At 52.5% G+C, this 25,638-nt stretch overlaps 1 protein-coding gene across 3 annotated transcripts in view; it reads left to right on the forward strand.

The window, feature by feature from the left end:
* The window catches only part of TEAD4 (TEA domain transcription factor 4), a 73,804-nt gene extending 52,492 nt beyond the window's left edge, over nucleotides 1-21,312 (forward strand). For all 3 annotated transcript variants that reach the window (XM_004456205.5, XM_004456206.5, XM_071210125.1), the window contains 3 exons: nucleotides 13,593-13,733; nucleotides 16,119-16,271; nucleotides 16,363-21,312. In XM_004456205.5, coding sequence (XP_004456262.1) covers nucleotides 13,593-13,733; nucleotides 16,119-16,271; nucleotides 16,363-16,476 — 408 coding nt within the window. In that variant the 3' untranslated portion in view covers nucleotides 16,477-21,312. The remainder of the gene's footprint in view (nucleotides 1-13,592; nucleotides 13,734-16,118; nucleotides 16,272-16,362) is intronic.
* The last annotated feature ends 4,326 nt before the right edge of the window (nucleotides 21,313-25,638 follow it).

Raw genomic sequence — 25,638 nt, forward strand, 5'->3', positions numbered from 1 at the left:
CATTTTTTCTTTTTCTCAGTGGTTCATAAAGTCATGGTATATCTTACAGTTAATGATGAATTAGATCAGTGGAATATGGCACCACTCTTTGCCCTACTCCCTAATAAATATTTAATTTTGGCTATGATAGTTTTAATTTCCAATTTCCAAGAGCTCTTTTTAAATTTTGTATTTATTTATTTTTGAGTTATTGGGGTCCAGGATTGAGCCTGGGACCTTGCATTTGGGAAGTGGGAAGCTGGCACTCAACTACTGAGCCACATTGGCTCCTCTGCGTTGGTTTTTCCATTTGTTTTGCTTATTGTTTGGGTGTTTGTTTTTTTTTTTTGGTTTTTTGTTTTGTTTTTTAGGAGGCACCAGGGATTGAACCCGGGACCTCACGTGTGGGAAGCAGGTGCTCAACTGCTAGAGGCACATCTGCTCCCACCTTCTTGTTCTTTGATTGCATTCTGACCTTGTTTGGCAGACACAATTTTCCTCTTACCTCTCTGGGGAGATGAAATAAGAGTGATTTTTGTTGTTGTTGTTGTTATTGTTGTTGTTTAAGCTTTTTTCTGCTCTGTTTGTTTCTCTCTTTTTTTGTCATTAAACTTTTAATTTTGAAATAATTTCAAACTTATAGGATAATGCAAAAATAAATACAAACCCAATACAGAAAATTCCAGCATATCCCCAATCCTCCAGGTACTCAGATCCACCAATATTTTTAACTTTTAATTTTGAAATAACTTCAGACTTACAGAATAGTTGCAAAAATAATGCAAAAATATTACATAGAAGCCCAATATACTTTCATCCCTCCAGAAACACAGATCCACCCATCTTCTCATTTTGCCACATTTGCTCTATCATTCTATCTATCCATCTATCTATTTATCAGTCCATTTTCTAAACATTTGAATGCAGGTTGTATACATCATGTTTCTTAAACACAATAATATCATATACATTTCCTAAGAACAAGGATATTTACTTATGTAACCACTTCATATGCAGCTATCAAGTTAGGAAACATAACATTGATATAAAGCTTAAAGTCTGTATTCCAATTTTTTCATATGTCTCAATAATGTCCTTTTGAGCCTTAATTAGATCCTGTCCAGGATCATGTACAGGCATACCTTGTTTTATTGCACTTTATTTTATTGCAATTTGCAGATATTACCTTTTTTACAGCTTGAAGACTATGTCAAGCAAGTCTGTCCATGCCATTTTTCCAACAGCATGTGCTCAGTTTGTGTCTCTTTGTCATATTTTGGTAATATTTGCAATATTTCAAACTTTTCCATTATTATTATATTTGTTCTGGTGATCTGTGATCAGTGATCTTTGATGTTACTACTGGTGATTTTTTGGGGTTGCCATGAACCATGCCCATTTAAAATGAATGGGAGTTTATTAGGTTAAAAACTTACAGTTTTGGGGAACTGATGTGGCTCTGGTTGAGTGCTGACTTCCCACATACGAGGTCCAGGGTTCAATCCCCGGCCCTGGAACCTAAAAACAAAACAAAAACTTACAGTTTTGAGGCTGCACAAATGTCTGAATCAAGGCGTCATCGGATATGCTCTCTCACTGAAGGTCGGCTGCAGGCAAACCTGGACTCCATCCTTGTGGCAAGGCCTCCTCTCTCTAGGGTTCCTCTCTGCGCTCTTGGATTCCTTCTCTGTCTTCAGCTTTTTCTCTGTGTGGCCTTGCAGTCAGTCCTCCGTTTATAAAGGACTCCAGCAAGAGGACCAAGACCCACTCTAGGTCATGCCTCACTGAAGCAATCCAATCAAAGGTTCCCAGCTGAATCCAGTGCAATCAAAGTGTCCCACACTTCAGGAATGGGCCAGCTTCAAGAACATGTTCTTTTCTGGGATCCACTAAACAAGCTTCAAACTGTCACAATAGCAGACTTAATTGATAAATGCTGAGTGTTCTGAGTGCTTCACCAACTGGCTGTTCCCCATCTCTTTTCCTCTTCTCGGGCCTTGCTGTTTTCTGAGACACAACAATATTGAAATTAGGCCAGTTAAGAACTTTACAATGGCCTCTTTTGTGTTCAGCTGAAAGGAAGAGTCACATGTCTCTTGCTTTAAATCAAAAGCTAGAAATGATTAAGCTTAGTGAGGAAGACGTTGAAAGCCAAGACAGGCCAAAAGCTAGGCCGCTTGAGCCAAGCAGTTAGCCAAGTTGTGAATGCAAAGGAAAAGTTCTTGGAGGAAATTAGAAGTGCTACCCCAGTGAACACACAAATGATAAGAAAACTTTTTATTTCCTTGTTTGCTCAAGCAAATACCCTGAAATCAATAGAGTTAAGCAATGGGAATTCATTAGCTCATGGTTTTGAGGTTAAAAGAAAGTCCATGGAAGTGGATGTGGTTCAACTGATAGAGCATCCGTCTACCATATGGAAGGTCCAGGGTTCGATCCCCAGGGCCTCCTGACCCATGTAGTAAGCTAGCCCACACACAGTGCTGCTCTATGCAAGGAGTGCCGTGCCATGCACAAGGTGTGCGCCCTGCAAGGAGAGCCGCCCCACATGAAAAGAGCCAGCCTACCCAGGAGTGGCTCTGCACACATGGAGAGCTGACGCGGCAAGATGATGCAACAAAAAAAGAGAGACACAGATTCCCAGTGCTGCCTGATAATGCAAGTGGACGCAGAAGAATACACAGCAAATGGACACAGAGAGCAGGCATGGTGTGTGTGTGGGGGAAATAAATAAATCTTTAAAAAAGTCCAAATCAGGGTGTCATCAAGGTAATGCTTTCTTCCCAAAGACTTGATTCTGGGGGCTTGCTGATGGCCATGACATTGTCACATGGCAATGTACATGGTGTCATCTCCTGATTTGTCCCTTCTCTTCCAGGTTCTGTTGGTATTCAGCTTCTGGATGCTCCCTCTATGGCTTTCTCTCTCTCTGTCTGGATTTTACTGTGCTTGTAAAGGACTCCAGTGATAGGATTAAGACCCATCTGGATTGGTGTTGAGGCCGTACCTTAACTGAAGTAGCCTTATCCAAAGGTCCTACTTACAATGGGTTCACATTCACAGGAATGGATTAAGTTTAAAAAGATGTTTTTCTGGGGTTCACAGTTCCAAACCATCACAAGAGCCAGCCTTATTGCTGATACAGAGAAAGTTTTAGTGATCTAGATAGACGATCAAACCAGCCACAACATTCCCTTAAGCCAGAATGTAAACCAGAGCAAGGCCCCAACTCTCTTCCATTCTATGATGACAGAGAGGTGAGGAAGCTGTAGAAGAAAAAGTTTGAAGCTAACAGAGGTTGGTTCATAAGGTTTAAGGAAAGAAGGCATCTCCATAACATAAAAGGGCAAGGTAAAGCAGCAGCTGTTCTAGAAGCAGTGAGTTATCCAGAAGATCTTGCTAAGATAATTGGTGAAGGTGGCTATACTAAACATCAGACGTTTAGTGTAGACGAAACAGCCTCCTATTGGCAAGAAGATGCCATCGAGCACTTTGTTAACTAGAGAGAAGTCAACACCTGGCTTCAAAGCTTCAAAGGACAGGCTGATTCTCTTGTGAGGGGCTAATGCAACTGGTGACTTTAGGTTGAAGCTAGTGTTCATTTACCATTCCAGAAATCCTAAGGCCCTTAAGAATTACAGTAAATTTACCCTGCCTGTGATCTGTAAAAGGAACAAGAAAGCCTGGATGACAGCACATCTGTTTACAACATGGTTTACTGAATATTTTAAGCCCACTGTTGGGGCTTACTGCTCAAAAACCAAGATTCCTTTCAAACTACTACTGTTCTTTGACAGTGCACCTGGTCACCCAAGAGCTCTGAGGCAGGCGTGCAACGAGATTCCTGTTGTTTTCATGCCTGCTAACACAACATACATTCTGCAGCCCATGAATTAAGGGGTCATTTCGACTTTCAAGTCTTACTATTTTAGAAATACATTTCATAAGACTATAGCAGCCATCGATAGTGTTCATTTGATGCATCTGGGCAAAGTACATTGAAACTTCCTAGAAAGGATTCACCATCTAAATGCCATTAAGAACATTCATGATTCATGAGAAGAGGTCAAAATAGCAACATGAACAGGAGTTTGGAAGAAGTTGATTCCAACCATCGTGGGTGACTTTGAGGAAGTAATGCAGATATGGTGGAAATAGCAAGAGAACCAGAAGTAGAAGTGGATTTGAAGATGTGACTGAATTGCTGCAATCTCATGATAAAATCTGAATGGATGAGGAAATCCTTATGCAAAGAAAGTGGTTTCTCCAGATGTATCTAATCCTGGTGAAGATGCTGTCAACATTGTTGACATGACAACAAATGATTAAATATATTACATCAACCTAGTTGATAAAGCAGGAGCAAGGTTTGAGAGGATTGACTCCAATTTTGAAAGAAGTTCTACTGTGGGCAAAAGGTAGCATCGCGTGCTACAGAGAAATCTGTCACGAGTGGAGGAGTCAGTCGGTGCAGCAAATGTCACTGTTGTCTTATTGTAATAATTACCACCACCCTGATTAGTCGGCAGTCAGCAGTCAAGGCCAGACCCTCACCAGCAAACAAACAAACAAAAAACTTGCCTAAAGCTCAGATGATTGTTAGCACTTTTTTTTTAACAAAAAAGTATTTTAAAATTAAGGTATGTACTTTTTTAAAAGACATGTTGTTTTACACTGAATAGATCATAGTATAGTATAAACATAACTTTTGTATGCACTGGAAAACAAATATTTGTGACTCACTTTATTGCAGTATTCACTTTGTTGTGGTAGATTGGACCTGGAGTCCACCATATCCCTGCGGTATGACTGTATTACAGCTTTTTTAGGATACAATCCACCTACTTTGAGGACGTAGTTCAGTGGTTTTTTAGTATGTTCAGAGTTGTACCACCACCATCAAATCAATTTTAGAACATTTTTATCACCCCACCCAAAAAACCCTGCATGTTAACTAACAACCCCCCCCCACACCCATCTTCCCTATCCCCCCAGACCTAGGCAAATATTATCTCTTTCTCTAGATTTTCTTATTCTGGATATTTCATATAAATGGAATCATATCACGTGTGGGCTTATTATGACTGGCTTCTTCACTCCGCATAATGTTCTCCAAGGTCATCCATGTTGTAGCATCAATCAGTACTTTATTCCTTTTTTCCAAAGTGACTGCACCACTTTACATTCCTAGTAGGAGGGCTCCAATTTCTCCTCATCCTCATCAACATTTGTTATTTTAGGGTTTTTTAGGAGGTACTGGGAATTGAACCCAGGACCTTGAGCAGGGGAAGCAGGCACTCAACCACTGAGCTACACCTACTCCCCTGTGTCTTTTTTATTGTAGTTCTGCTAGTGGGCATGAAGTGGTATCTCTTTGTGGTTTGACTTGTGTTCCTCTGATGACTAAGGAGGTTGAGCATCTTTCATGTGCTGAATGGCCATTTGTATATCTTCCTTGGAGAAATGTATTCAAATCCTTCGCCCATTTTTTATGGGTTTGTCTTTTTAGTATTGAGTTGTAAGTTTGTTACATATTCTAGATGTAAATCCTTTATCAGATATATGATTTTTTTCCATTCTGTGGATTATCTTTCACTTCTTTTTGCTAGTATCCTTTGAAGCACACAGATTTTTCATTTTGATGAAGCCCAGGTTATCTTTTCTTAAATTGTTCAATTTGTTTGTGCCTTCAGTCCATATTTAAGAGTGACCGGGAGCTCCTGCGTGCACAGGCAGGGCCTGCCCCCTGCTGGCTTCACGTGAAGGCGATTGGGGTTAGGGGACACTGTTCCACTGGGGAAACCCTTAAATGTCAGTGTGCTTTCTCAGTATGTTTTTTTCTTTTCCTGACCTGGCTCAGTTTCTCCAGAGAAGACTCCTTTAATTTTCCTCCTGGAAGGGATATACTTGGCCCTAGCATTCTAGAAGTAGGGCAGGACAGAGAGTTAGGGATCCAACAATTCTTATGTAGGTCTTCGTAAGCTCTCTGTTGTCCTGTGTTCCTCCTTGCCTCTTGTCTTTTCTCTAAATGCCCAGTGTCCCTGAACCCTGAACACCTGTTTAACTTCCGAAGGTGATTGTCCTTTGGCCGCCTGCCTCCCTCACTGTCCTGGGTGCCTCCCAAGTCCATCAGCTCACTTCTCTAGAACCTTCTCTGAAGTTACTTCAGGTTGGAATTCTTTTGGCTTTCTTTACCCTGCAGTATCCGTTCTAGTCCCAGATCAGCCTACCGTCTTCTAAAATTTGTTGAACTCTCTTGTCAATTTCATTTTCTTCCCCATTCTCTTTGTCTTTTTGGGGCAACATAAGATAAAAAGAAGTTTTATAAACTTCTTTGCTATGGTTCTAGTTGAGTCTCTGGAAGGGAACAAAATAAACTTGCTTGGCCAGTCTCCTACCTTTGATCGGATATCCAGGAAAATGGGTTTTAACCTGAGTGTCAGCTCTAGTGGAGTGCTCTGCTGAGAAGGATCCGGAGGGAAAAAGTGCTGGATTGACCAGTAATGTCTGCCATGGGTACGGCAGGGGCACATAGTGGCACATGGGCTACATATTTGCTACACTTCTCTTTAGGTCACTCGGACCCAGTGAAGGTTTTTGAACTGGGGGTATGACATGGCCAGAGTTGTACTTAGTTGGATAAAGCAGCCCTGCAGACTGGAAACCAGTAGGAGAATGCATGCTGTAATTAACAGGCTGGAGACCTCGGCCTCTGTAGGACCTGAGCCAGAAAGGTTTGCAGTGGGTGCAACGTGTGCAGCAGGGTGCCGTTCGACTTTTTTTCAGGAAAGGTTTAAAGCCTCTCGCTTTCCTTTTCCTGTCCCCACTCTCCCAGCCCTGGATGTGAGAAAAGGAAACATTAGGCTTTGCTGTGGGCAGCCAATTAACATGGCAACTGTGTAGACAGATGTAGCAACTCCCATACCTGCTGTGTGGTAGCTCTGCCTTGGGGAAAGAGCTTGGATGAAGAGATCTGTGGCTGAGCACTGGCTCGGCTACCCTGAAGATGCAATCTGAGGTCAGAGGAAAACCTGGTTGGCAGTGACGAGGCATTATGGGACCACTGTCCTGGGAGGGGCAGATGACATATCTGGGGCACTTTTCACCAGTGCCTGCCTTTTTTTTTTTTTTGTAAGATTTATTTTATTTATTTCTCTCCCCTTCCCCCTTGTTGTCTGCTCTCTGTGTCCATTCACTGTATAGTCTTCTGCATCCACTTGCATTATCTGGTGGCACTGGGAAACTGCATCTCTTTTTTTTGTTGTTGTGTCATCTTGCTGCGTCAGCTCTCCATGTGTGTGGCACCACTCCTGGGCAGGCTGTGCTTTTTTCATGTGGGGCAGTTCTCCTTGCAGGGCTCATTCCTTGGGCGTGGGGCACCCCTACACGGGGGCACCCCTGCGTAGCATGGCACTCCTTGCGCGTAGAAGCACTGTGTGTGGGCCAGCTCACCACACGGGTCAGGAGCCCTGGGGATCGAACCCTGGACCTTCTGTAGGTGGACGGACACTCTATCAGTTGAGCCACGTCCACAGTTGAGCCACGTCCGCTTCCCCTGCTTTCTTTCTGTTAGTGGTAATATCTGTAGTCTTCTAGCTGCCCTCCAGAGGGGAACTGCAGAACCCCTTTTTCTCATCCTAGGCCTCCAGTTTTAAAATGGGGGGAAACTGAGGCATGGCGTATGCATGGCTTTAGATGTCCGTCTAGGTGAGCCCCTTTCCGGTGGTCATTCTTGTTATTTACCTGCTTAGAGGTAGGGTGGGCAGTCCTAATCACATCTGTTAGCGTGTTTAATCCTCAACACACCCCAAAAGGCAGGTACAGTTGATAGCCTCCTTCAGCAGAGGGGAAATGGAGGCACAGAGAGCTTAAACGACTGGCCAGAGGTTACCCTGTGAAAATGGCAGAACCAGGATTCCGACGCAGGCAGCTGCCCCAGAGTGTGTGCTCAGAGCCGAAACCCCAGGCTGTCCTGCCTTGCAGTCACCGGCACTGCTCCTGGCCTGGGTCCTGGTGCTCCCCTGTGCCTGGGGGAGAAGGTAAGAGCTGTTCTGCCTGGAGATTAGGGGTGGTTGGTAGCGAGAAGACCCAGGACCCAGGATGCCCTTCTCCGTCCTGGCTCAGGTTGCTCCTCCCGACTCCAGGGAGGTTGGAGGTGGGCAGCTGGTGCTGAGGACATGCCCCTGGGCAGGTTCCGAGCAGCTCTTTATTTTTTGTGTTTTTCTTCTTTAATTTTTAAAATTTCTCTCCCCTTCCCTTGCCCCCCCTCCAGAGTTGTCTGTTCTCTGTGTCCATTCGCTGTGTGTTCCTCTGTGTCTGCTTGTATTCTTGTCAGTGGCACCGGGAATCTGTGTCTCTTTTTGTTGCATCATCTTCCTGCGTCAGCTCTCCGTGTGTGCAGCACCATTCCTGGGCAGGTGCACTTTCTTTCGCTCTGGGCAGCTCTTCTTATGGGGCACACTCCTTGCATGTAGGGCTCCCCTACGCGGGGGACACCCCTGCGTGGCACGGCACTCCTTGCACGCATCAGCACTGCGCGTGGGCCAGCTGCACACGGGTCAAGGAGGCCCGGGGTTTGAACCGCTGACCTCCCATGTGGTAGGCGGACGCCCTATCCGTTGGGCCAAATCCACTTCCCCCGAGCAGCTCTTTGGACTTCACGCTGCAGGTGCTGTGGGGACCCAGTGTGGCCCTCGCCTCCAGGAGCTCAGCTTCCGGGTGGGAGGCTTGAGAAGGGGTCTCAGGGTCCTGGGGCAATAGCCGCTACCCGGGTAGAGGGGAGGAAGGCGGCTGCAGTTGTCCCCAGCTGGGACATGGCTCGTCTCAGCCCTGCCACTTGAGAGCTGGGAGCCTGAGCAGACCCCAGCCTCTCTGGGCCTCTCTCCCTGCCTGAAAATAAGCAGTGTGTTCTCGAGGGGCTGTGGGAGGCCGAGGAGGACCCCCCTGTGTGCGCGGTAAGCCGTCCCTCTTCCCAGCCCCTGCCCGAGCCCCGAGAACCAGCCCCTCTTGGGATGCCAGGGGCAGGCAGGGCAAAGATGGTGAAATCAGCGTTGGGAGTGGGTTGGAGGCCAGGGCACCTTGGCAATCACTTGGCCCCTCAGGCTCGGGCTGGGCAGAGGCGCCAGAGGAGTACCAGTCTGCAGGCAGGGAAAGTAAGTCCAGTGCGGGCGTACCCCGTTCAGTCACGCTTCGCACGTATTTCCTTTCTCAGAAATGGAACGTTTGCGGCAACTCTGCAAGTCTATCCCTGCCGTTTCTCCAACAACATGTGCTCATTTTGTGTCTCCGTGTCACGTTTTAAATAAATATGCACTTTTAAGACATGCCGTTGCATACTTACTAGACGACAGTATAGCATAAGCGTCGCTTTTATAAGCACTGGGAAACCGAAACCTCCCGTGACTCACTTTGTTGCAGTAGTCATTTTATTGCGGTGGCCTGGGACCAAACTTGGCAGTATCTCCTAGGGATGCCCGTGTCCGCGTTTGGAAATGATGAGACTCTGGGTCAGTGGCGGGGTCCCTCGCGGACAGCTCTGGCTCCCCCAGGCAAACAGTGCTGCCTCTTGCGAAGCCGCCGCCTCTGTAGCTGCCTGCTCTCTCGGTCCCTGTTCCCAGGCCTTGCGCATGCTGCTGGGAGCAGGAGGGGGACTTTGATTGCCCCACTCCAGCCTCCCCCGTGCCCGCCCAGCAACTGTTCTTATTGATCGGAGGGCAGTGGTAGTTCACAGCCTCATGGACTGTCAGGAGAAATCATTTCCAGCTGGAAGTGGCATCTGGCTGCAGAGGGGCTGAGGTTGCTGAGGCCGTGCAGCATCTGGGACCTGCAGGATCTGGAGCAAGGGACAGGGAGAGGCTGGGTAAGAACTTGCGGGGGCCCCCTCTGTTCCAGGGGCGGGGGGCCTCCGTGGCCCTTACCACCAGTCTGCAACCCCAACGAGGCGGGTAGAGCCTGGGCCGCGGCTGCAGGGGGGAGAGAACCCCAGGCTTTCCTTCCGCCCCTCCCTGCCCACTGCCCTCTCGTGCCCACCACTTCTCCCAGGCACGTACCAGCACAGGACAATGAACCTGAGCCCCCGGGGCCCGGCTGTCTCGGCTCATCTGTCAGTCACCCGATCCCCCACACCTGTTCCAGGAACAGCCTGCGCTGCCCACCCGCACGGCGCAGCTATGAATAGGGTGGAGGGAGGGGAGCACGGGGGCATTCGGAGGGCAGGAGGCGGGGGGCCTCGGGGGGGCCTCCTTTCTCAGGCTGAGAGGAGAGAAGCAAAGCTCGTTCTGACGGGGTGCTTAGGGGTACCAGGGTGGACAGGGAATGCCGGAAGTGTCGCTGCAGAAGGGATGGGGCTGGGATTAGGGGCATCGGGCATGCCTGGTCTCCAAGATGAGACCCTGTCACCGGCTGGTGTCCTGGGACCAGCCCCCCTTCCTCTCCCACCAGCTCACTTGCTCTGGTTGCTCTCCCACAAGGTCTGAATTCCTTGAGAGCAGAGGCTCGGCCTCCCCGGGCCCCCGCCGTCCCCAGCAGAGCTAGGCTGGGGCTGGATAAATGGTGACTGAGTGATGGGTCTCGCCAGCTGAGCCGGAGGTGGTGACAGAGGCCCCCAGGGGTGGAGCTGAGATGGGGGTGGAGCTGGGCGCAGGGGACTGGCAGCCGGAGAACCTTCTCCCCCCCGGGGACCCAGGGGCCTCTCGGCCCTGCCCAGCGCCCCCCAGAGGGGAGAGGCTGAGCAGCAGCCTGGGTGCAGGCCCCCCGGGAGAGGCACTTGCAGAGCCCCGGGCTGACTACAGCCTCGTTCTGGCCTCCAGGGGCATCGGAGCAGGTCATTCCAGCTCAGGGCCTGGGGCAGGGCAGCCGGGGAGGTGGTGGTGGCAGCTGTCTCCACGCCTGGGGCACGGCGTTCTTCTAGGAGGTGCATGGATACATGTTTGGCTTTAATCATCGTGTGATTACTTTCATAAATATAGGAAAATGTTTATAATCGTAGATTTCATGGACACATGGCTTAGAGTGGAATTAAAGACTAAAAGTGAGTCGATCTGAAGGAAACCATTAGGGACAGAGCGAGCCACATGGCGATGGTAATCCAGAGGAAGTGACTAAAGCGGGGGGGCCGTCGCCATCTCGGGCCCTGCCCGGGCAGCGAGGTCTGGCCAGCTTCCTTCCGGCCCCTGGCTGGGCACATCCTGTGCTCTTTTGGAGGGTCCAGTGCGACGCGCTTGGCCTCCTGGGAGAGGGTGTGATTTGCAGGGAGAGCCCAGGTTCTGGTCCCCGCTCCTGGCTTTTCACCCCAACACCGCAGGCCTGTCCCAGCCGCACTTCATCCCCAGCCCCTGCCAGGACCCGCCGGGACCCCTGCCTGCTTTGCTCCACCACCACCCAGCCTCCGTCCCTCCCTCCCCGAACCCCAGAATGAGGCCAGAGTGGGGAGCCCCGGGCCGGGCCGTGAGGTGGGGTCAGGGGGCTGTGACGTGGGGTCGGGGGGCAGGCCTTCCACACTGCTCTTTGTCTCGGGTTGAGCACTGTCTCCAATGCCACTGTCATTTTTTCTTTTTTTCTCCTTAGTGGCCTCATTAAAGCCAACCCAGAGTGCATTGAAGCACATGCCATTCTATTTTAATATGAAAACAGCTTTTTTTTAACCTCTTGATTGTAAAAGTAGTACGCTTCATTCTGTCCTATAATCTGCTTTTTTCCACGGCATGTGTAGTCATTCTAATAGTAAATACAGGTAGGACCTTCTCAACGTTTTTGCAGCTACGTAATATTCTGTTGTGCTCTAACACACCCCCTGCGCATCTAATGATGTGTTCTTGCTATCTCTTGGAAAAAATATTTCCCCAAAGGAGAAAAAAGTGATGCCTGAGCATCCCCTACTGGCCAGTAACAGAATTGCTGGTGCCTGGCTCCCTGGCTTGGGCTGGGTCCTTTCTGGGGTGCTGGCGCCCCCTTCTCCTGTGGCCAGAGTCTCTACCAGGGTCAGCAGCTCCACTGCATTTTGGACTAGGTGCGTGAGCAGGAAGAGGGGCTTAGCTCTGAGTGAGCCTTTTGTACGATGCTGGTGCATTGCTTCTGGGTCTTGCTCTGTTAGCACCCCCTGCTCGAGTGAGGTGGTTGGACATGGAGCTTCTGAAGTCCTGGGAATGGGGGTCCCTGAGTGGCCTAGGGCTTCAGAAACAGTTCCCGCCTCGGGGTCCCCGCGGCATCCTCTCATCGGCCCCGTCCTTCCTCTCCTGTGGCTTTCCGCTGGGCCAGGACAAGTACTGGAGTCGGGGCCTGGACACCTGGTACCTGTCACTTACCAGCAGTGTGGCTCTGGTCAAAGAGCCTCACCAGTAAAAATGGAGGCAGAGGTCCCTTCCTCTCCCCCTCGCAGAGAGTGTGTGTGACACTGTCACCGAGAATCTTCGTCCGCCTCTCCTAAGGGAGGAGTTTTGGAGGTAAATTTTGCATCAGCCCAGCACCCAGCGTGCTCGAGCTCGGCTTTCAGCAGTGGGAGGAGCAGAGGGGCTCCCCAGGTGGAGGGTGGGGGGCCGGTGGGGGCCAGGGAGCCAGAAAGCACCTTCTGCCGAGGGCTCCACGGAGGCCGATAGGCACAGCGGTGCTGTCAGGCCTGGTTTGATGAGAACTCTCAGAGCAGCTGGAGAACGATCCAGAGGGAGGCAAGACCAGCTTTGGGAGGGCTGGTCTGAGATGGAGAAATATCAAGGGTGCTGGACTCGGCCGTGCCCCAGAGCTGGGCCAAGAGGCCCACCCCTGGCCCATCTGACTAGGGTGCTGGCACGTCTGGTGACCCAGAGGGCAAGCGTGGAGGAAGCCAGCGCCTCCACTCCCACTTTCCCTCTGCTGCTCCCCCTTTCTGGCTTTCTGTTCTCAGGCTTGCTCTTATTTTCTTCTTTTTCTAAAATTTTTATTGTAACGTATGTGCCACATAAAATTTCCCATCTCAACCACTGTCAAGGACATGCTTCGCCGGCATTAATTCCATCCACGATGCTGTGCTACCAGCACCACCGCCCGTTACCAAAACTTTTCCATCACCGCAAGCAGAAACTGTCCAGCAGTAGCTCCCCAGTCCTGGAGACCCCCGGTCCACTTTCCACCTCTGTGAATTTGCTCCTTCTAGTTCTTTCTTGTAAGTGGGATCATACAGTATCTGTCCTTTCGTGTCTGGCTTCTTTTCCACCCCACGATGTCTTCAAGGTGCTTCTTCACAATCAGAAGTTATTTCGGAAAGGTCCTGATAAGTTTATTCACACTAAAATAGAAATGACTGATAGGAGTTCAGATGTTTGCAGTTTAACAGAAACAGCCTTAAGCTCTAAAACCGGAAGCCCTTAGGGCGGGTTTGCTGGCATCTGAGCAGGCAGCGGTGGCCGCGAACGAGTGCCAGCCCAGTGTCCCCTTTATCCAGTGTTTGGGCAAACGCAACCTCACGGCCACATCGGGCCGGGGGCTGGGGAAGGGGTCAGGCTCCCCGGGAACCTGCTGCCCAAGTTCTGGGACGCCCTCCTGACCCTGGGCCGCGACCCGGGGGCCCGCTGGACTCTGTCTTCTCCTTCCGTCCTCTGCTGACGTCCGATGCTCCCCCGGCCCCCCGTACCTCCCTCCAGGCAGACCTCAACACCAGCATCGAGAGCGAGGGCAGCTCCTTCTATGGGGTCTCCAGCCAGTACGAGAGTCCTGAGAACATGATAATCACCTGCTCCACCAAGGTCTGCTCCTTCGGCAAGCAGGTGGTGGAGAAAGTGGAGGTAGGAGGCTGCCCTGGTGGGGGGGGGGGCGCTGGGATCTCCTTTGCTGGAGCTCCTCTAAGGACAGGACCATTGGGGTGGCCTCGCCATGGCTTCCATCTCCCTGTCCCCTCTTTCTGCCCTGTCACCCGGGGCCTCGGCACCACCACCTGCCCAGCCCCCCCCACCCTGGGCCTTTTCCAAACCTGCAGGCTGGGAGCCTTCCTCCAGGTACCTCTGCCCAGGCACCCTGTCCTGCCCCATCAGCCCAGGCAGGGGTGGTCTCCCTGAGGGGCGGTCTCCTCAACTTTCACGGTGAGGCCCAGGGAGCTGCAAGGCCTTCCCCGGCATCTCAACCGCCGGTGCCAGGAGCAGGACTGGAGCGGAGCTCCTGGTTCTTCGTCCCCTGCTCTCGAAATGCAGCTCACTCTTTGCTCCACGAATGCTAAAAGCTGTGCCCGTCCCTGGTTTCCTTTTTCCTTTTTTTAAGATTTATTTATTTTTTATTTCTCCCCCCTTGTCTGCTCTCTGTGTCCATTTGCTGTGTGTTCTGCGTCCGCTTGTATTCTTGTCAGTGGCACTGGGAATCTGTGTCTCTTTTTGTTGCATCATCTTGCTGCGTCAGCTCTCCGTGTGTACAGCACCATTCCTGGGCAGGATGTGCTTTTTTCACGCTGGGCGGCTCTCCTTGCGGGGCGCACTCCTTGCACCTGGGGCTCTCCTACACGGGGGACACCCTTGCGTGGCACAGCACTCCTTGCGCACATCAGCACTGCATGCGGGCCAGCTCATCACACAGGTCAGGAGGCCCTGGGTTTGAACCCTGGACCTCCCATGTGGTAGGTGGATGCTCTATCCATTGAGCCAAATCTGCTTCCCATCTCTCTGGTTTCTTATTTGTGAGTTCCCTGGAGACCCCACAATGACGACAGTCACAGAAAATTCAGGTCTGTCTTTTGGGCAGTGGTTTCTCCCCCACCCAAGCCCCCCCGGCCAAGGGCAGAATGTTCTCAAATGCAGGGCATGGGTGAAGAGGCGGGCGGTGGGTGAAATCCTCCCTTTCGCTCTAAACTGATGACACTTACCCTCGCTAGTCATTGACTTGACACTCTCTTCTGGGGCCACTGTGGAATGGGAGTGACAAGGGGATGGGACCAGAAGGTGTCCAACCAAAAACACCTTTGGACCGAGAGTCCAGAATTCTGTGCATCCCCACAGATTTGTTAAACCAGACTTTTCACTAATCCTGCCTGGCCTTCATCTCTAGCCTCACCTCTTTCTCCAAACTTGTCAGACTTAATGAAGTCTCCCTCTCACAGCCGACAGCTGTGGTAAGCTTCCCCGTGTCGGATGCTGGCCTAGCACCAGGGCAGTCGACGTTCCTCCATCCCGGCGGTCCCAGCCCTGCCTGTACCGCTGAACCCCCTGAGAGGCTTTCAGATCCCGCCAACGCCTAAGCCCCACTCCACGCCAATTAACTTGGAATCTCTAGGGTGGAATCTGAGCCATAACAGCAGATTTTACGAAGCTGCCTAAGTTAATTATTTTTAATTACACTCTTGTTTTGAGAGTATCGTGGCTTCCCTTGCAGTTGTAAGAAGTACAGAGAAATCCCAGGCCGCTTTCCTCCAGTCTCCCCAGTGGCTTGGTGCAAATGGCAGCCAGGAGACTGACTGGTACCATCTGCCACTCTTGTTCACTTTCCCCGACGCCCATGCACTCGCGTGTGTGTGTGATATGCAGCCTCTGCCATCGCGACCACTGTCAAGATACAGGGTAGTCCTACATCGCAAGGGTGCCTTTCCCCCCAGGGCTCCAGCTCTCAGGACTGAGGTCACCACCCCATCCCATCTGCCCTGTGGCCTTAGCTCTTAGGTCTCTGTTTTTTTTTTTTAAGATTTATTTTATTTATTTCTCCCTACCCTCTGACTGTTTGCATTTGCTGTGTCTGTTTGGTGTGTGCTCGTCTCTTATTAGGAGGCACTGGGAACTGAACCCAGGACCTCCCATGTGGGAGGGCGGTGCCTAATCGCTTGAGCCACCTCTGTTCCCTGCTTTGTTGTGTCTCTCATTATCATTCCTCCTTGTGTCTCTTGTTGTGTTGGCTTGCTGTCTTGCTGATTTTTAGGAGGCACCAGGAACTGAACCCAAGACCTCCCTTGTGGTTGGCAGGAGCTCAGTCGCTTGAGCCACATCTGCTTCCCTTTTATGTCTTTTTAAACACCCTCCTCCCACCTCTCAACACCTGGTCTCTGTCTGTGATGGAGGGTGGCTCTGTTCTCGCGGGCCTCCTTCCTCTTCTTCCCTGACTGGCAGCTGGGCTGTGCCCTCTCCCCGTGCATGGCGGGTCTGGGCTGGAGGTGCTCAAAAGGGATTCTAAGCCCCTGCCGTCCCCGGGCCCTGCAGACCGAGTATGCGCGCTATGAGAACGGCCACTACTCGTACCGCATCCACCGGTCCCCGCTCTGCGAGTACATGATCAACTTCATCCACAAACTGAAGCACCTGCCCGAGAAGTACATGATGAACAGCGTGCTGGAGAACTTCACCATCCTGCAGGTGCGTGGGGCGGGGCGGGCGGCGACGGGGGGCGGGGCCGACGGGGTGCCCCGCTCTGGGGCCTGAGTCCTCGTCTTTTTCTCCCCCGCAGGTGGTCACCAACAGAGACACGCAGGAGACCTTGCTGTGCATCGCGTACGTCTTTGAGGTGTCGGCCAGTGAGCACGGGGCTCAGCATCACATCTACCGGCTGGTGAAAGAATAAGAGACTCGGGGGGCGGAGGGAGGGGAGAGACGTGTGTGCAGGAAAGGGGGCGTGGGGAGGGGACCTGCGGGGGCAGCCCCCCCAAATGCCAGGACAGCTGAGAGGAGAGGCCAGGACGCTTCCTACCCGGGAACAAACTGTGCCTGAGCCTGCAGTGCCAACCCCAAATAAACCCCAGATGTTGAGTATTTCCAGAGGCCCTGGTCTGGCTCTATGAACCTTGGGAGGGACTGGGGGAGAAGGGAGAAGGCGGCCTGCCGGGAGGCAGCTGGATGCAGTGCCCCGGAGATGCGGCCCGAAGCCGACGCCCCCCGGGCTCAGCCACCAACGGCGGCACCAGCACCGGAGCTCAGGATGCAACAGCCCCCCAGCTGCCGCCCCGGCCCTGCGCTGCTGCCAGGCGCCCCGGGAGGCCTGCGATGGACACATGGACCGTCCGTCCTGAGTGCCCGTGTCTACGCCCACTGCTCCGTGTTCCGGGAAGGCCTCTGCACGCCCCAGCCACCGCCGCCACCCCCCAGGACAGCTCACACCGCGAGGCCTGGCGGGGCTCAGATTCAGGAGTGGACACGGCCGGGTGGCTGTGACGGACAGAAGGGGACGAGGTCGGCACTCGAGTTCTCATCCGTTGCCCATGGGTGTGGCTCCCGCGGCCAGCACCCTCCCCCGCCACGGCTCTGCTGGGCTGTGGAGGGCTGGGGGGACGGGGTGATGGGAGGCGCCCCGGGCTGGGAGGGCAGGAGGTGGCAGCGCTGAGGCCAGGCCGGGGAGTTTGGGGGGCGCCACGCCGCATCCTTGGCGAAGAAGGACGGGAAAGTTGGCCAGAGGCCTGGTGCCAGTGATTTGGGGCCCTTCTGGCCCTGGCACCCCGTGAGGCCAACGTCAGACGCCCTCCAGGCCAACGGGCTTGCTGAGAGATGGAGGAGGTAGTATGTGCGCAGGGAGCCAGCGCAGCCAGTCGAGGGCTCCCTGCTTGGTTTCCCGGGTTTCCTCCAGGCCTGGTCTTCCTGGGGGCCTCCCCTTAGCACCCTCTCCTTACAAGGCCATCTCTGCAAAGTGCCTGGTGCAGAATGCACTAAATAAACCTCATTAGCTCATCCCTCCCCTCGGGGAGGTCTGGCTCAGGCTCTTTGCTGCCACCTACCGGCTCCTGGGTACCATCTTCCCCGATGGGAACCACAATTCCCCTGGCCCGGAAGGGAAGGGGAGCAAAGATTTTCAGCCTGTGGGCCAGGGCGTGGGGAGATATTATTTGGGGGAGCACGAAAATGAGTCAGACAGCATCTCAGAGGTCACTAGGAGTTTGGGCCCTGGAATGAGACTGCAAGGATTGAAATCCTAGCGCCCTGCTGCTGACGGCCTGTGTGACTACAGAGCAAGTTACCTACTCCCGCTGTGCCTCAGTTTCCCCATCTTTAAAATGGGTATAGTCATCGTACCTACCTCGATATATGCACAGTACCCAGTGTAGTGCCAAGCACATAAGTTCAATATGGATAAGCTATGATTATGTAGGAGCTTGCGCTCCACTAAGTGGGGTGGGCTGATCCTCCGGGCACTGGGGCTCCAGGATGGGCATGGAGGACTCAGGGAAGACAGAGCACTTGTGGAAGCCTTGCCAGGATTCCAGACGTGCACAAGAAGCAGGCCATCCCGTCCGTCTTCCACGGCCTGCCCGCCCTCGCTTCATCAAAAAGCAATGTTAACCTAACGGCCCTGGGTGTCAGGACGTCTGCTGGAGCCCCTGCCAGGCCGTGTCAGGAAGCCTGTGGGGCCCTCCTCTCAGCAGCTGGGCTCCGGAGAGGGTCTGGGGCCCAGGGGTCCTGGGGTGGATCTGGAGCATGTGCTGGTACCAGGCCCCGGTCACCTCACAGCTCTTGCCCTGCCTCCTGGCTCGATTGGCAGCCCTGGCACCGTGAACCTGCAGGCAGATGCTCACGAAGGATGTGCGAGCAGCCTCCAGGCCAAGGACAAGCACAGGTGTGGAGGGCAGGAGGAGATGGGGCAGGTGCCGCAAACCAGGTGTGGAGGGCGGGAGGAGATGGGGCAGGTGCCGCAAACCAGGTGTTGGCTGCGAGTCTCCATCTGGTTCTGAGCCAGCAGTCTGACCACAGAAAATTCCAGACCAGCCAGCCGCAGAAAACAGCTGTGGGTGCTTCTCCCTGGTGTCGTGGAAATCATGGCCCTTGGCCGTGGGGATGCTGGCCGGCCCCACCTCTTACCTCCTCCAGCTGCCCTGAATGGCCTCCAGTCCCAGCACTTCTTCCCTGCCACTCGGCTCTTCCTGAACAGTGGGTTCTTTCCCTCTCTTCTCACCCAGCAAACGTATTCGTTCTTCAGAAGTCCCTGTGAACTCACCTGTTGGGTTAAAACTCCTGTCCTTGCCTGTCAGAAGCATTCGAGCACCTGACACGTGGCACCTGCATAGAGCTACCTCCACAATGGCCTCTAGTCCTCCCGCGGCAGGTTATGTACCACCCCTCTTGGAAGGTGAAGAAGGTGAGGCGCAGAGGTCAGCTATTTGGGGAGTGGATTTGGTTCAACTGATAACTGATAAGAGCGTCCGCCTACCATATGGGAGGTCCACGGTTCAAACCCAGGGCCTCCTGACCCATGTGGTGAGCTGGCCCGTGCACAGTACTGACGCACGCAAGGAGTGCTGTGCCACACGGGGGTGTCCCTCACGTAGGGGAGCCCCACACACAAGGAGTGTTCCCCATAAGGAGAGCCACCCAGCGAGAAAGAAAGTGCAGCCCGCCCAGGAATGGCACTGCACACAGAGAGCTGACGCAGCAAGATGATGCAACAAAAAGAAACAAACACAGATTCCCGGTGGTGCTGACAAGAATGCAAGTGGACACAGAAGAACACACAGAGAATGGACACAGACAGCAGACAATGGGGAGAGGGCAAAATAAATTTTTTTAAAAATCTTTTTTAAAAAAAGGGTCAGCTAATGTGCTAGGGACATTCCTTGCTTGGCAAATATTTCACTTTATCGTACCAGGTGCTGGGAATATATCAGCAGCCAAGACAAGGTCCTCCAGGAGCTTACGGTTTAGTGAGGAGGAGATGAAGGGAGTCAGCAAATAAGGTAGAGGAAGGACGGGTCAGGGCTGGGAGGTCGCTGGGAGGCATTTGAGCTGAGACCTGAGCATGAGAAGAGGCGGCCAAGGGAAGGTGGCTGGTGGTGGTGACTTGGGTTCAGGAGGGAGGCCGGCGTGTGGGTTCGGAGTGGGAGGCGCGGGTCGGCTGTCGAGGTAGCCCGGTGGCACCGCTGCCCTCCAGCCCGCACGCCGCGCTCCCTCTCTTGGCGAGGCATTTTGGGTTTTATGCGGTGTGCTGGGGAGCCCTGGAAGTGGGTTAAGTCTTTTTGATCCGATTTTTCAAAAAGCAACACTGGCTGCCGCGGACTGCAGAGAAGCCCCGTCTTGGTCCACTTCGGGTGCCTCTCCCATTAGACTCGGCTTCCACGGGTGGAGGCCGTAGATCTCCTGGTTGTGTTAACTTTCTGAAAACGGAAGAGCGTGTCTGGAACGGAGCAGGTGCTCAGGAGACACCGGCTGCGTGTTTGCACGTGTGCAAGGCTGAGGTCCGTGGCGTTTGGCCCTGGGAGGCGAGGAAAGGGCCCTGGCGCCCTTCAGAAGTAGAGGCCCTCTGCTGTCCTGGCCATCCAGCGGCGCTCTCCACGTCGCCAGTGACGTTGTCGAGCTGGGGACATGGCGAGAAGACACCTGCCTCGTGGGGTCTGGTGGTGACGGAGCAGGTGGTGCCCCAGGGGCCGCCAGTGAGCTTTCACAGAGTGGGGTGATCTTCCCGAGAGAAATGCACACATGTGGGAGGTGGGCTCTGTCCTCAGGACTGCAGCAGGGGGTGGCGGGCTGTGGCCTGGCTCGGGGTCTCCCGTCTGCTCCGGACTCTTGGCTCGTCTCCCTGCTCCCTCTTCCAGACCGTGGGGTTCAGGGGACGGTGGGTGGTGCCATGAGGGAGGCTGGAGGTGTGGGCGAGGCGGGGACTGGGGGGCTCCTGGGGGCTGTTGTCTTTGTCACCCTGCTTGGAGAAGAGGCTTCTGGTTTTACTGCATCCGGTCACTGCATTGGACCCTTTCGGACGTCCTGAATGTTCACTCTTAAGAACGGAAACAAGAAGCATTTCCCCCAAAGAGCTAAAGCGACGTACGTTGTTCTTATGAAGTTCAACCCTGGAGCCCAGCACATCTAGGACTGCACTGGCCTCAGAAGCTGTGTGGCCTTGGGCGAATGGCCCTCCTGGACCTCGGCCTCATTCAGGAAAGGGGAAGGCAGCTCTTAGGAAGAAACGTGGTCACCCGCGAGGCAGAAGCTGACGCTCAGAAGGTGTTACCCACTTCCCCCGACTCTCCTCTTCGCACCCCCTTTTCCCGGCTGGTTTTTCAGTGGAAAACCACACTATTCTAATGTCAGCCAGTGCGGGAAGTCCACCGCCCAGCACAGAGACGGTGCTTTTAAATGTGCGTCCTCCTCCTGCTGGGACAAACGGGGAGGCGGGGGTTTTTATTTGAGAGAATAGCTTGGTAGCTTCCGAGGGTGAGAAAGAGGCCCCCAGGGAAAGGCCTAGAAAGAGGAGGCAGAACAAAGGGAGGGCTGTACTGCTCCGAATAAAAAACTGTCAGGAATGTGGGGTTTGTTTTACTTCCTGGGAAAGGAGGGGGAGAGGTGCGGCCCTGGTTGGTGGAAATGGCGAAGGGTCTTTTTAAGCTCATGGATGTCTAATATTCAATTTTAAGTCTTTTGTATTTTTGCTATGTAAACCCCCTCCATCGCTCCAGATCTTCAGTAAAGTCTGATAACACACAAAGGCCTTTGTGCGAGTGGTTTCTTTTTATAGAAACGCAGGCATTGGCCCCTGTCAAGAGAGAGCAGACTGGAATCACTGCGGTGGTCCTAGAGTGAACCAGGAAGGGCGGCCCACCAGCCCAAGCCCCTTTCTAAGAGAATGGAAAGCACTCGGGGTAAGGGTCAGGCAGTATCATCTGACCAGAGAGCAAGTGCCTTGGCTGCCCCCTGAGTTCTAGAAATCCCTTTCTGTCTCCCAAGCGTTGCTCCAGGAGGAAGTTCACCGCTAGGCTCCCCCGGAGCGTGAGCTTTGCAGTTTTAGAAGCATGGCATTAGGTACTTAATAAACAACAAACGGACACACCATTGGATCCGGTGAATGGTCAGAGGGAGAGGCGCGGGCAGGGGCTGGCAGGATGTGGTCCCCGGCTTGGCATCTTAGGACCTTGGGTTAAGCCCTTGGCCCGCGCTGAGCAGGCCCACAGGGCTGACTTGAAACCAACGTCATTGCATAGATCACGACTGATAAGCCCAAATGCCACTCCATTCCTTCACGTTGAGCAGGACACGGGAAGCTGGTCCGTGCGTTCTTCCTTCGGGAGGACCCACGCCACTTGCTGAGGGTGGTTTGTGCGTATGTGGTTTTTTTTTTAGGACATACCAGGGGTTGAACCCAGGACCTCGAACATGGGAAGCAGGCGCTCAGCTACTGAGCTAGCTACAGCTGCTCCCCAAAGAGAGTTGGTTTTTTTTAATGTTTTTTTTTTCAGGAGGTACCAGGGGTCGAACCTGGGGCCTTGTGCATGGGAAGCAGGTGCTCAACCACTTGAGCTACGTCCACTCCCCTTGGGCCCCTGTTAAGCAGGCACTTGCATGGCATTAATGGATGTGTGCAGTCGGTGTGGAGCGCCTGGTGCTCCTGTCTCCTTTATGGGGACCGCAAATCTCCAATCCAGGATCAGAGAATCCTTTCAGGTCATTGGTTAGAGATGATCCTTTTTAAAATGACACTACACGTCCCTATACATGGGAAGTGGGCTTGGCCCAGTGGTTAGGGTGTCCGTCTACCACATGGGAGGTCCGTGGTTCAAACCCCGGGCCTCCTTGACCTGTGTGGAGCTGGCCCACGCACAATGCTGATGCGCGCAAGGAGTACCGTGCTACACATGGGTGTCCCCTGCAAAGGGGAGCCCCACACGCAAGGAGGGTGCCCTGTAAGGAGAGTCGCCCAGTGCGAAAGAAAGTTCAGCCTGCCCAGAAATGACGCCGCGCACACAGAGAGCTGACACAACAAGATGACGCAACAAAAAGATTCCCGTGCCACTGACAACAACAGAAGCAGACAAAGAAGAACACACAGCAAATAGACACAGAGAACAGACAACCGCAGGGTGGGGAAGGGGAGAGAAATAAATAAAATACATAAATCTTTTTTTAAAAAGTCCCTATACATCATGCTAAAAAGTGACCAAGCTACAGAATAGGTTACAATATTCACCAGCCATTCCTCAAACACCGTCGATCACCTAATACCTATTAGCTGCTCTGCTACACTCATTCTGACCAGTTTCAGTTCAGAAGGGCATAATTCTAAAGCGCCGTTTAAACCTGGAGCCAATTCCCCCCACCTCCTTTCCCCTCCCGAGTTGGGAGGTGGGAGGCATTACCGTGGGGGGCCCTCTCCGTCTATGGACATGACCAGGGACCTGCCGTGCCCCTCCCCTTGCGCTCTGGGAGCAGGGAGGGCAGTTTTCCTTGGTGCTCAGGCTTGTGGGTGGACCTGGGCTGCACAGGCTTGCAGATGGGGGTTGAGGGCAGAAAGGAAGGGGAAAAGGAGACGGAAAGCAAGAGAAAGGGGTGGGAGAAGAGCCGGTGTTGTCCCCAGTGCCTTGTGCTTTCAGGACCTGCCAGCAGGTGGGGTGGGCTGAGCGGCACACAGCCCACAGCAAACATTTATTGAGTGCACACTGTATACTGAGCTATGCTAGGAGCTGGGGATACCCCGTAAAGAATGGAAAGGTCTTGCTGTCATGTAACTCCTGTTTCAATGAAGGAGATGTAATCAAGCAACAGAAAAAGGCAAATAGATGAGAAAACAGCAGGAAGTGATTAGTGCTTTGGTGAAAATAAAACAAGATGATGTGTTAGGACAGGGGTGAGCCGAATCCACCTGCTTTTGTATAGCCCATGAACTAAGAATGGCAGTTATGTTTTTAATTGGTTGAAAACAATCAAAAGAAGAAGAATATTTGTGCCGTGTGAAAATGGTATGAAATTCCAGTTTCCGTGTCCATAAAAAGCCTTATTGGGACGCAGCCCTGCTCATCTGCCTACACGGTGTCTCTGGCTGCTTTTGCACTACAGTGGCTGAGTTGAGTGGCCCTTTGCAGAAAGGATTTGCCAACCCCTGTGCTAAAGAAGGACAGGAAAGGGACTTTCTGGGAAACGGACTTGGCCCAGTGGTTAGGGCGTCCATCTACCACATGGGAGGTCCACGGTTCAAACCCCGGGCCTCCTTGACCCGTGTGGAGCTGGCCCATGTGCAGTGCTGATGCGCACAAGGAGTGCCCTGCCACGCAGGGGTGTCCCCAGCATAGGGGAGCCCCATGCGCAAGGAGTGCGCCCCATAAAGAGAGCCGCCCAGTGCGAAAGAAAGTGCAGCCTGCCCAGGAATGGTGCTGCACACACGGAGAGCTGACACAAGATGACGCAACAAGAAAAGAGACACAGATTCCCGTGCCACTGACAACAACAGAAGTGGACAAAGAAACAAGACGCAGCAAATAGACACAGAGAACAGACAACAGGGGTTGGGGGTGGGGAGGGGAGAGAAACAAACAAACAAATAAATAAGAAAGGGACTTTCTCAGAGTGGGTGGTCCACGGGCTCCCGGGGGGTGGGGGGGGGGGGCGGGGATGATAGGAAGGTCTAGGGGTGGGAGCCCCTAGTGCAAGAATGCGAAGATAGAAAAGAACTCAGCACGGTTAAGCAGGAGAAAGAGGCTGGAGTGCAGCCAGAACCATAGCCTGCCTGACTTCATGGAGGCAACACATTCATTTCTTTACCTGTTCTACTGTGGTAAAGCTATGTGCTACCGTGGTTATGAGAACAGACTCTGGGGTCTGCTCACATGGGTTCAAATCCCAACTTGGCGATCTCTGTGCTGAACCACTATTTGCCCTCTCTGTACTCAGTTTCCTCTTCTGTAGAATGGAAATAATAATACCCGTGTGTAGTAATGATTTCAGGGTGGTTCTTCTTCCCATGTGATCTCCAGGTTGCTTTTCTCCTGGTTGGTTTTGGTCTTTGTCGTTCACATTAGAGCCTTGGTAATCCTTGGCTGTCTGCTTGTACTTACGAGCGGGATGAGAGGTCCAGGGGAAGCTCTGACCTTGCGGGCGGGTGTAGTAGGCAGGGCTGCGCTCAGCGGCCATCTGGCCGGGTTCTTTAGTGTAGGGACCTTTCAGGTAGGTCTCCTTAGGTATTTCCCCTTGGCCTGGCTGGATTCCATGGAGAGGTTCCTCCAAGTTCTTGCTGGAGGGAACTGCCCAGGCAACAGCATTCTCTAAGGGGGAGAAGAAGGCTGGGATGTCTCAACATTCAAGATGGAAAATTCACTCTCATGTTCAATTCTCCATGGTGTCTGCCAGTTCTGAGATCCTCTAGGTTTCCCTCTCAGGGAAAGAGCTCCTGGCTTCTGTCTGGGTTGGGGACAGGACATCATTCAGCTGTGTGGAGCTGGGAAAAGGTTTGGGGGGATCTTCTTGAATTGGATGTAGGTGACCCTCCCATTTTTATCTCCTTCTTTACCGCCATTTCCAGAAATACCTGGTGCCACCAATTTTTTATTTGGGGAAGGTTCTGTGGTATAAATCAGGTTTTTTTTTGGATTTTCTGGGTCAGGATTCAGCTTTCTTAGGTCTGCTAAGTCAGGTACCACTTACCTGCCTACTTTCCAACTTCTGATTATCTTCTCTCCTGTTCTTGTCCTTTAGGATATCTTAGAAGGGTTTCAAGAGATCAAGAGGAAACAAAGCGAATGCATGTGTTTAATCCACCATATTTGTCCTGATTTACTTATATAAAATATCATTGTGGCTGTTGTGTGGAGATAGATAATAGGATGACAAGAGTGGAAGCAGGGAGACCCCGTTGAGAGGCTACTGATGGAGAGGACCCAGCTGGAGGTTACTGATGGAGAACACCCAGCTGGAGGTTACTGATGGAGAGGACCCAGTTGGAGGTTACTGATGGAGAACACCCAGCTGGAGGTTACTGATGGAGAGGCTCCAGTTGGAGGTTACTGATGGAGAGGATCCAGTTGGAGGTTCTGATGGAGAGGACCCA

This window comes from Dasypus novemcinctus, chromosome 20, assembly GCF_030445035.2.
Source record: "Dasypus novemcinctus isolate mDasNov1 chromosome 20, mDasNov1.1.hap2, whole genome shotgun sequence".
NCBI classification, from domain to species: Eukaryota; Metazoa; Chordata; class Mammalia; order Cingulata; family Dasypodidae; genus Dasypus; species Dasypus novemcinctus.